The sequence below is a fragment of the Morone saxatilis genome, unplaced genomic scaffold, assembly GCF_004916995.1.
Source record: "Morone saxatilis isolate NCDOM2014 unplaced genomic scaffold, NCSU_SB_2.0 Contig17, whole genome shotgun sequence".
Classification (NCBI taxonomy): Eukaryota; Metazoa; Chordata; class Actinopteri; family Moronidae; genus Morone; species Morone saxatilis.
In genome coordinates, this window is record NW_023339729.1 from 7,618,125 (window position 1) to 7,629,958 (window position 11,834).

Genomic DNA, 11,834 nt, shown 5'->3' on the forward strand with positions numbered 1-11,834 from the left:
GTGTGTGTGTGTGTGTGCGTGGATAGAACAGGAGATGTAGCAAAGCACCTCACAGATGGGAGCATATGGAGAGAGAGCGGAGGAGAGGTAAGAGTCAGGGAGATGGGGATGAAATCGAGGCAGAATCAAGGCGCTCAGGAAGACATTTAAATATTTCACCTTCAGTGTTGTTTTGCTGACTGTCAATATGTCCATGCACATTATAGCTCTCCTAATGAAAGCACACAAGTATGGTGTATTCAATTTGTGTTTTTACAGAGTCCTGGAGGTGTTAATGTGGAGTTCCATCTTTTTTTTCCTCCCATATGCATAAGTGATTTGGATTTTTTGTAGCTTAAAGAAATACAGTTTTCCACTTTTCCCACGGTCAAACAAAAACAGAACAAAAATCAGAGTTTGCCCTGTCACCCAGTTCACTTCATTGTGTCGGAAAACAGTTCTAATCACAATCCTGCTTCCCGCATTGTGGTTCATTATACTTGAGGTCTGTCTGGCTATTCCCACCTCTCAAATCAAGAGTTTATTTGGACCTGAGAGAGCAGATGCCAGAGTAGCAGGGCTGAGAGAAAAAAAGTGGACCTCAGCCTGGGACTTATTGCTAAGGGCTACTGCACGGCAGCCAACAAGAGAAGTCTGGGGAAAGAGGATTTGGAAAGAGGGCTGGAAGTGGCAGCGTCAAGAGGTTTGCCCCAGGGAGGGTGATAGTGCTACTTTGGCTCTTACCTCCCTCTCCATTGGCCATTAACGCTGGGTGCAGCTCAGCCTGCGGATAGGCTCTGCGCTTGGGGACACACACAAATGCACGCGCACACATGGCCATATGGAGAATATTAACATCATTACCAATTCAAAGCAGCAGGTCATGGGCGCGGCGACCCAGCCCCGGGTTATCCAATCAGAGCACCCCCTGACCCACTCCCCCAAGGTGATTGGATTAGGGGGCCAGGTTGGCGCAGCAACTTTGCTGGCCAGGGCTGATAATTGGCTGATTAATGTGCAGCCGATGGTTAGTGAGTCAGAGAGTACAGGGCTCCAACCAGGGTCCCATACCGGCCACAAGAAGCCCCTGTCACATCTGGACAATGGAGATGACCCACTGAGAATGACACAATGTGTTTGTGCGAGGAGTGAAGCTCTTCACAGGTTTATTTATCTATTCAGTCTCAGTGGATCCAAGCGGATCAGCTGTGATCACATGGTGTGTCATGTTTTTTGACTGAAGATGGAGAGTGTGTCATTGATCAGTTGCTCTGAAAATAGTTGAGTAAACTATCAACTGTTCTTTGTGTTTTGTGCTAATTAGTAAATGTTAGCTTGCTAATATGCCAAACTGACATTATGAAGATGATAAAAAATTATACCTACTAAATATTAGCATGTTAACAATATTTCCGTGAGTATGTTAGCATGCTGACATTAGCATTTAGCTCCACTCTACAGCCTCAGAGAGCCACTACTTTATGTACTGCGGGTTTGTTCTATAAGCTGGTTTGGATCAGGTGCAAAGTTCTGGACTCCTAACGATTTGGCGTTTGTGTTTGTGGTCAGTCATTCTAAGGGGCCTCTCAGGGTCATCGTTTGAGGAGTGACTGAATGCTCAGCGCTCACACTAAACGCTCTCTGCCCCTCCTTAAAATACAGGGGGCAGCATCTTGATTGTCCTCAGCATGATGAGTATCCTCTGGTATGTGGGAAAGTGTCCCTTAAGGACTTTTCATCTGACCTTCCTGAAAAGTGCACACACTCACACGCACTTCCACAGACTTACAGCCACTTGGTTTTCTCCACCATGTCTCGGGCACATGAACCTTTTCACCCCCGGCTGTGTCAGCTCAGGCCCTAATGAGCAACGTCCAGACTGGACACACCTAGCAACACAGAATAGAAAAGAATAAATGACTCAGCCACCCTTTGAGTGAAAGCAATCTGTTGATTAGAACAGAATGAATAAATAAGGAAAGACGAGAGGAATATCAAAAACAAAAAACCCTTTCAAAATGCTGATATTTACTCATTAATTTCCGCTTCACTGTCTGATTTTGTCAACTGGAAATGAGCTCCCAACATTTCACTCGGTTGGACGGTTGTATTTTTTGCAGCGGTTATTATTTTAGCTGAGTAATACTCTGAAGGTCCGTAGTTTGAAGCTCTCGATGAATTCGGATAGCTTTTTCAAGGTCAGCGGAGAAATCATATTTTCTCTGCACATCTTTATTAAAACCCAATCCTGCTTCTCACAGTCTCATAAGTGATCAACGATCTCCCCACCCGCTGCTGTCCAGCTGTCGAATGACTCACTTTAAACTCACCCAACTCAGTTCGAGTTATTGTCTCCGTAACTCATTTAATTTCTCGGGTCCTGGAGAGCTCGGGGTACGTCCTTTACTTTTCCTACATTTGGCCAATAACAGCTGCTGATGTCTTTCCAAGACTCCACGTGATTGGTTTAAAAGGTGATGTGACCCCCCTCCACTCCCTCTGTTATTGTCAAATAAGCAACACAAGAGCATCTGAAGCAATGTGCGGATTATTTTGTTTGATTTCCCGGGAGGCGCCCTGACCCTTCTCTTATTTGCGGGCCCTTTATGAAGGAAAGGGCCCCGTCGGGGTGCAGCGGCAGCAATGTTTGTCCAGCTAACGGTGTTTGTGCTCAGACAGAAAATGTAATGGAATCAGCAGTAGGAAATGAAAGGGCTTTAGCCAGCTCTGTCACATGCACAGCTGAGGCACCAGTGGCTCTACCTGTTTACAATAACTTCCCTTTTTCTGTTTTCTGCATTTTTCCCTGATTCCATCAATCCCCTTTGTCTGCATTTTCGTGTCGCTTCTATTTATATCCCTCTTACGTCTCTTTGTATCTCGCCTCGCTCCCTGTCTCTTCCCCTTCCTCTCCATCCCTCTCTCCCACAACCTCTCAGGTCTGTGTATGGGAAAATGAAATCATGGCTTTATAAATAAAACAAAAGATATATACTTTGAGGCCTCTGCGCTCCCCATGAGCTCAGTGAGAAATACAAAGACTGTCATGTACAAGTCTGCATGACATTCGGTCCGCAAATACAGACGGACGGGCAGCTCTGTGGAGGAGTCACAGGAGTCACCATGAATTCAAATGTTCCCTGCTTTGCACAGGATAGAATAGTGTAGAGTAGAATAGGCATACAGTGAACCAGGTTTGAACTGCAGAGAGTCAGAGAAATGAATATGAGTTGTGGTCAGCCTAAAGGTTTCTACATTTAATGGAAAAGAAGTGCCATCTGTTTCTGTCATTAACTGCTACTTTACTGCTTTTCCCCAGCACGTCTCTATTACATGATTACCCTCCCTCTTGGAGTACTGTCCAAGAAGTGATTCTGACCTTTGACCTCCTTAGCAATGGCTGCATTTACTTTTGGTGGCTCAGGAATGTAATTTTTTTGTACTCTTCCTCATCGTATTTCACTGTTGATAAGAGCAGCAGTTAAATGTAGTGCACGGAATGAAATGAAATAGAATATCGTATAATAAATGGTTGTTGGTAGTCGTCTGAAGCACGACATTAGTAAAATGATGAATGAGTCATTAAACGTCCCGATGAGCTCCATGAGAGAGTACCTATTCTTAGTTTACATATTTTCCCTGGTGCCTCCCATCTCTCCTCACCTTCTCATTTCTAACTCAAAGCTCCCACGGACCCGCTGCTACCTGCCACTGACACTGTACACACTCCTTGTCATTGCTCAGTATATAGTAGCAGAGAGTGTAACCACGAGCCCATTTAGATGAGGCACGTGCGTGTAGGTGAGAGCCAATTTCCACCACTGTTGTTGTCATAGCCTGGTTTGATTAGCAGAGCTGCCTCGGCGGCCAGGGCCAGAGTGGCTAATGGTTTCCTCTGCCGCGGAGCCAGCCAGGTCTGCTCTGTGTCTGTAGCACTCAGCTAGCACAGCACCATTAGCGCTCTGACTTTGTGTGTGTATGCATGTGTGTGTGCAGGGTTTGGACAAGGATGAATTTAGAGAATCTGGAGAATGCATCATACACTAATGAATATGTCAACTCGCTAAATGTACTGTATTACATCTTTTAAATAAACAATTTTTACAGTAATTGATGGCCACACTCTCCTCCGACCAGAGGACGTGTTTTGGCAACTTATCATCTAGAAGGCATGGACAGTGGTTTCACTGCCTTAAACTGCAGATTGAATACAGTAAATGCGTGCTTTTCGAGCAAATCTTTCTGCAACAACTGATACCTAAGCAAATTACGACACATTAAACATTCTACCCAGAAAAGTGTGTGCATGCATATGACTGTGTGCGTGGGAGTGTTTGGCAGTGAGGTGGAGCAGCTGTTTTTTGCCAAGCAATTAATGTATTTTGCATGCAATGCATGTCTGTTCCTCGCGAGTTGACTAACAGGTGAGCGCATAACTGGCAGATGTGCTTACATATGCATCTGTATGTTCTCTTCATCTTTGCAATCAGGGCATTAATATATTAAATTTGCAAATGTAATTTTGGTGAGTGCAGCTAAATGTCTAACATTTGCACTAATTATTTATGTATGTGAACAAAATACGACAAACATACATACAAACATCCTTAAACTTTAAACAGAAGGTAGATCAGGTGAGTAGCAGTATGCAAAAAATAATGTATAGAGTAGAATGCAGTTAGCTGCCTCCAAAGCTCCAATTGGTGCTTGTTTATTTCTCCCCACATTTAAGAGTTTACTTACAGCACAAAAAATTAATAAAGAAAAGTTTAAAAAAAACAAAAACTTTAAATAACATTTCTTTGTATGATCATCTAATTATCTCCTGAATCTTAACTCAACCAACTCTACACTGCAGATTTTCAGGCATCGATTTCCTTGAATCCATCGTATTTATAGTTCTTGTTCTTTTCTGTAATATATATGTATATGTATATATAAATATATTTATATATAATAAAATAAGTGATTTTAAAGAGCCTTATGCTACAATATAGACTGTTGAAGTATTACTTTTGGTCACTTTCCTGGTCTGTGAGATGGGGCAGCTCAAGCCATGCCTCGCTAGACAGGTTGGGTCAAACAAAAACCGGACTTTCACCCAGGAGACCACTAGTCACATATGTTATTTATTATTTTAAGCAACATATGTAAGTTAATTTAAGTTTCTTTTATATCTTTTCCTAAACCAAACCAAGTAATTTTGTTGCCTAAACCTAACCAAACTGCGACTTCAGCAAGCTTTATTTTGAAAGTGTAACCCGACGTTGCATATTTATTATTGCTAACTTGCCAACGGAATTAGAACGTGTTGAAAACTGCCACATGTAGGCGAGGCAAAACTTGACACTGGCACAGCGGGCCACCATGTAGGAGACTCTTGGCCGTGATTTCGGGTTGGATGTGACTGTAGTTCTTTACATAATATCAGTTTTACTTAAAATATTTGGAAAATTCAAGCAAAATAATTAATAAACCATAATTATATAGCTTAGTTTTAAAGGTTTGAATGTAAAATGTGAATGGCAAATATCAGAGCTTACCCCACAGTCTTCTCCCAAATATAATCATATTTTGTAGTGTTTTTGAGCACGTCTGACAGAGACACATGGTTGTTTTCCAGCTGTTTAGGACTGGAGGTATTTGCTGGACCAGGATAGTGAGTGCGGGGGTCTAATAAGGGACTGGGAGTTGGGAGGGGGGGTTACTAATTTCCTCCTTCCGTTTCCTAGGGGCAGGTGCAGGGTAACCCCCACCTCCCCCAATTCCCCATGCTACCACCATACACACAAATTCTTCACTGTCATAAGGCGGAAGGTTCTGGCTAAATGGCAGCACACACACTCACAGTCCCAGATGGTCACGCACACACACACACATTTTCCTTTCTCCGGTAAGTATGTAATCATATATACTCCCAACTCACATTCACATGCATATAAATATGGATGTAATATTCAGTCTGTCATTTGCTCTCACCACACACACACACAGACACACACTCTCAGAGGGTGGTTGGGAGTGTGGTATATGGTGCTGATGTTCTCGAAGTGTGAGTCAGATGTATTACACGGCGTGTCATTACAGCTTTCCACTCTAGTTGGTCCCTGTGGTTCACATCACACCCTGCGCTGCTGCTCTATATAGACCTCAGAAGGACAGACGGGTGTCTGCATCTGTCTCTCTGCCTGTCTCCTGCTCAACATGGCTCATCTTTTTCAACACAGGGTCTTTTTTTCTGTTCCCTCTATCTTTCCCTTTCTTTTCACTGTCTCCATTTTCTTGAATCTATGAATAGATCAAATTTAAGGAGAAAATGGAAACAGAAACATTCAATAACATTTCCACTGTATCCTAAAAGGTTTATATATTTGCTCAGATAAAAAAAGTATGTAAAGAAATGATAAATAGGGATGGAAATGCATTTGATGTAGACAAATGGTTCCATGTCATTGCAAAACAGATCAAAACTGGCTTTGCGCTCCGTGAAACGTTATCTGTAAATTACCTTTTCCTGGTAATGTCATACCTACTGTCACTCCCATGTCTGTGTCTACATTGCAGCAAATAGCAGCTTTATCAATGATAGCTGTATTACAATATCACTAGTACTTTAAATAATAACAGAGAGAAAAATAACAACATACCAAGTACTAATTCAGTCTTGACAGTCTTTTCATTTTCTTGCTGTGACATTAATTCAAACCTATTTATTTGTTTCAACGTCCCTCATGGAAACATCTCATTTGCATATGTGTTTTTTATTCCTGACATTTCAGAAGTGTGCTTTAAACTCACTTGACAGCTGAATGAAAACACACCTACTGTCTGCATGTGTCTTGTTGTCATAAGCGCTTTTCAAGATAGATTAGCCGTGCTGGCGGAGCTCCTTTAATTGTCATTACCAACAGTTTTATTCCTGCAGGAATCTGCCATGTTTGGCATGTTTTTTGTAAGTCAAAAGCAACAGCTCTGGAGGAAATTTCCACCCTGTCCTCGGGAAACTGTAGCTCACTTATGTTTTTGGTGGAAGACGGGTAAACCAGAACACTACTTGATCTTTTACATGTCTGTTAATAATTAGGGAGAACTGTAACTTCTGTTTTACCTTTATTTAGCCGTTGTGTTTGTATTTCTTTCTCCTGCTCACCCTCCCTCTTTCTTTCCCATACTCATATGGAACGCAGCACACTTACCGACAAAGTTACGTAAGTTCACAAGTAAACAAGAGATCTCGTTCTGACACTCCGAATATACAAACGCAACCATGCACTCTTCTTCTGGCTCGCTCTCTTAGTCGCATGCTGGAAATGTTTTACTTGGAGCCGCTAAATTAAATCCTAATTAATGCAAAATTCAAATATTGCTGGACATCGTGGTTAAGCAAAGGCCCGCAGAAACGCAAACAGACTAAACACATTCACTTCCCTCCATATTCCAACCAGGCTGAAGCCAGCTGTGTGACCCAGGAATGAGGAACTCCCTATGGGTCACTGAGGCCCGTGGACCCCCTAATCCCCCAGCTGCTTGGCCGGACACACACAAACGCATACTCTCATGCCATTAACCGCAATACGTCAGAACTTTCCCGACGTTCACTTTTATACAATGTTTTTACAATAATATCAGTTATTCTACATTTTAAATCTGGTGGTAAAATTTGCTTAAATTAATGTCCAACCAAAACTCCGACCCTTCTGCTTCTCCTTCAAACACATTGAAACTGTCAGACCCTCACCTCCCCGAAGGAGCATAAATACTCCCATATGAGACAGACAAAAGGCAGCCCTACAACCCATACACAGCTACTAGTCCTAGGATAGTAGGCCATGTCATGTCAGGGTCAAAAGTCATCCAGACCTTTGTAGCATGGCACTACAGGAATTTATCCTACTTCATTTATCACTTAGTCATCCAGAAAATTGGACAAAGAACATATTCACTGGTGCTTTCACACCTAAACTCTTGTTTTTCCTGCCATTAGCATACATAAGTCTTCCATTTTCTGCACAGGGTACTATATTGTAAAAGGATTACTCCACACATGGATTTATTGTTGCTCATATAACTGCTTTGCCCTTATTATTACCTTGGAGAAGCTAAAAATAGTGCTGTTGATGAGGAAAAGAGGAGGTGCAAGGATGGTAGAAGCATTTAAATAACAGCGTGCATAAGGAGGTGATGAACAGATATGAAGGGGAGAGGTCAGAGGTGACAGAGGGAGAGGAAGATGAATATTCAAGTGGAAACAATGGGGAAATTGAAGATGGCAGAGGGGAAAAGAATAAGAAGAATGATGAGAGAAGAAAGGGAAGCGGGCGGAGGTTCCTGTCTGTTTGGGTGGCCCTGAGTCGGGTTGAGGGACCCAGGTGTTCCCCTTCCTCTATCCATATATATCACTTCATCCTTTCTTTGCTTCTTCTCGCCCGCCCTGGTGGCCTTCGCCATTTAATCTGGATTAATGAGGAGGTTGACCTTCGTCTCTCTTTCTCTCTGTAGCTCTTTCCACCGCTTGCCGAGCTTTACATCGAGGAATTTACCCAGATTCCCTCCACATCTGCTTCTGCCTCCTCAGATGAAATCTCTCTCTCTCTCTGTTCTTATTGTACCTCTCAGATTCCTCTCATTTTTTACCTTTTTTGTCTTTTTAGACCTCATCCCCCTATTTCTCTTTTCTTCCTTATCTTAAACCATGGCAATGCGTGTGTGTGTGTGTGTGTGTATGCCTATCTGTCTGTGTGCGGCCCCGTCCTTCGTGCTCTGCTGACTGACAAGGCAGCGCTGTTCATTCTTGGGACCACCTGTGTATCCCGTCCCGCAGCTCTGTTTGGGTGGTCAGGCCTCCCCGGCCCACAGAAAACACACTCTACTGACTGACACACAAACACACACACACCAGCAAAATACCAAACCAAGCTAGAGGACTGTTGTTGACTGCATGGAGCTGTCCTCACTTTGCTTGGGCTTTACAGGGAAGCACATCTTTGCCTTCTATACTGAGGAGGAGTACCCACTGCAAGATCAGAGGACTGGAGGAGGAGACAACAGAGGAGAGGAGAGGGGGTTGAGACTTGTGAAAATCCTCTGTTAAAAAAGCAGCTTTGGGAGGAAGACAAAGCACAGACTAATGCCAGATAATTACCTTCACTGGACGAGGACTGTCATTTTGAACGGCGGCTGTCATCGAATTTGGTGAGGGGACGACACCGCAGACGCAAAGTGAAGTCAAAAGAGGGCCTTCTCTGTTGGAAATGTAAGTATTTCCTGTTGCCAAGCAGCCTGTGTTGTTTATGACATTGTGACTGAACGAGATTCAGCTTCTCACAATAACAACTCCTGAATAACACATCGTATGAGGCATCTGAAAAACAATCATGTCTTCTCAACATGATTTCTTTGTCTCTTCTTCTCTCTCTTGTGATGACATCATTCTCACTGGGATCCAGGAGCACATGAGGTCTTCGGTCCCGGTCCAAACCCCAGTCCCAAATCTCCCAATCTTTACAGGGAGTGGTTAATCCAGATTTGGGAATGCTGGGCAGCACGGACTGCTGAGCCAACGAAAACTGCACCTCCAGAGGATTTGTGGAATCTGAGTAAATCTGAAAATCTTGATGGTTGTTTTTGGAGGAGCTGACACAAGCCAACAAGAGAGCGATCCAGCTCGGGGTGACTGAATCCAGGCTCCAAACAGATCCAGGGTCTGGAGCTCCAGCCTTCTCCTGAAAGGGCCTGAATATACTGCTGCTGCCCTGGGAGTCAAATTTCATGCAACCATTCCAATGGTGTAACGGTAAGTGGATCTTTTTTCTGCCGTCTGCCAAATACACAAGAGGTAGTAGCACGTGTATTTACTTGTATCTCATAAACTCAGGTACTAAGTTGCTGGCTGCAAGATTATGGGATCCACATAATGGATGTACTTGTGAAACGGTAAATTACTGAGACAGTGGAAGCTTCACTTACAATAAGCCACATTCAAGGTCATGTTTGTTTGACAACTATGACAACTAAAACTGAAGATATTCTAGCCTTGTTCAATATTCTTGTTTGTTTACTGTTGATTGATTCTGCAGCGCATCCATGCCTGGTTCATAATTGCATCTCTCATTATGCTACCCTAGGTCTTCCCTACACTACCTCCCTTGTAAATCCCCCAACCCCCAGCCATGGCAAATTATCCACCCCATACCCCCCACAGTGTGCAAGCTGTACCCATTCATTCACTCTAAAGAGAGACACATGGACTGGCAAAGAGCATCCCCGCTGCAAATTAATAGGAACACATGTGGGCTATGGAAGTGGGGCTTCCTCTGCTATTGTTTTACCAAATGGCCCTTTAGTCCCCAGAGTTCATCCTATTTAATATACCCCACCCCCTGCCACCTGCAACACACACACTGCTGTCTTACAAATACACGCAGACAGACACCCCCACCCTTCCATCCCCCAGTGCTGTCACACACACACACACACACACACACACACACACTCCACCAGTCACCTCTATAGAGTCTGTGGAACAGATGGTGGTGTGGCGGAAGTGCTGTCTGTCCTCCATGTTTGTCTTGTTCACAGCCAATTAACGCACAGTCCTGTGAGCGCCTCAGTTGCCACCACAGTGCCAGTCGCAGCTCCCTCAACACACCTGCAGCCAAACAAACACCAACTATTACGCTGAACTCCTCCTCACCAAATATTTTACTGTCAGTAAAATTCTTGATTCTGTGGAGATGAGCCAGAGCGTCACACACTCATTGTCAAGCAAGCATATGGTCAGGTTTTGTGTCTGTTGGCAGCCAAATACTGGTGGCACTAGAAGCCTGTGGTGGTGCCGTAGATTCATGTCGTAGTTAATGATCAACAACCTCTCTGCCATGATTCCTCTTTCTCTTCACTGTGCATTTTAGATGCAGCTTTTACTACTTGAAAATAATAAGCATAGCTAACTTTTTCTTTGACAAAGGAAAAGGATTTTCACAGATCTTGAGAGTTGAACTGCTTTTCAAACACTGTCTGTACAAATGGCAGCATTTAAAGTTTCTCCTACCAATTTAGACTGCATACTGTAGATCTTGGGGCAGCTTTGGCGTTTATAATGGGAAAGTAAACAATGAAGTTGCAAGACTGGATTATGTTTTTTTCAGCAGCACGCTATTTTAAAGAAGAAAATGCAGTTTAACAGACTGAGGCTGTAAACAAACTTAAAATACAGAGACCTATAAATAAAAAGGTTCTGGGGTTAACTATCATGATAGCCCCACAAAATGACTCAAAAGTTACTCATTTACGTTAAGAAATTATAGAGGAAGAAGATTAGTTAAACTGTTAATCTGGACTCTTAACCCTGCTATGTAACCGTTAAACACGTGTTAAGTATATATTCTGTATCTGCAAACTCTTTCTGGCAGGATGCCTGTGTGGTTTGGGTTCTCAGCGCTCTGAACACTACTGCAGCATGACGTCTGACATCTATCACCTCCCACTCAATGTGTATGTCATTGTGCTGGGCATCGGCCTCTTCGTCTTCATGCTCAGCCTCATCTTCTGCTGCTACCTTTTCAGGTAGGTAGGGGACGTTTAAGAGGAAGATGGACTGGGTGACTGAAAATCTGGAGAGAAATTGAGGAAGTTACATGAGAAATGTGGGAAAAAAACAGAGACATGACATTACAGCTAGAGGGCGATCCAGTAGAGACTTCTTGGCAGTTTGAACAAGCATCGCAACACAGTGTGCCACAGCAGGTTAAAATTAAATCAAAATTACCTTGGTAATAAGATCTTAATATGTGATGATAACCGCAATCATGATGCAAATGTATGGAGTGTTGCTCTCCAGAGGTGCCATACTGGCC

General features: G+C 43.3%; 1 protein-coding gene and 1 long non-coding RNA gene across 2 annotated transcripts in view; one reads left to right on the forward strand and one right to left on the reverse strand.

Moving 5' to 3' along the window:
• LOC118326583 overlaps positions 1 to 9,053 on the reverse strand; it is a 14,251-nt gene extending 5,198 nt beyond the window's left edge. Inside the window, exon 1 of the long non-coding RNA XR_004796646.1 lies at positions 8,934 to 9,053. This is a non-coding gene — a long non-coding RNA (uncharacterized LOC118326583). The remainder of the gene's footprint in view (positions 1 to 8,933) is intronic.
• A 580-nt stretch (positions 9,054 to 9,633) lies between these two features.
• Positions 9,634 to 11,834, forward strand: part of zgc:175214 (uncharacterized protein LOC557610 homolog) — a 5,905-nt gene continuing 3,704 nt past the window's right edge. Inside the window, exons 1-2 of the mRNA XM_035659608.1 lie at positions 9,634 to 9,772; positions 11,391 to 11,544. Coding sequence (XP_035515501.1) covers positions 9,748 to 9,772; positions 11,391 to 11,544 — 179 coding nt within the window. The 5' untranslated portion in view covers positions 9,634 to 9,747. The remainder of the gene's footprint in view (positions 9,773 to 11,390; positions 11,545 to 11,834) is intronic.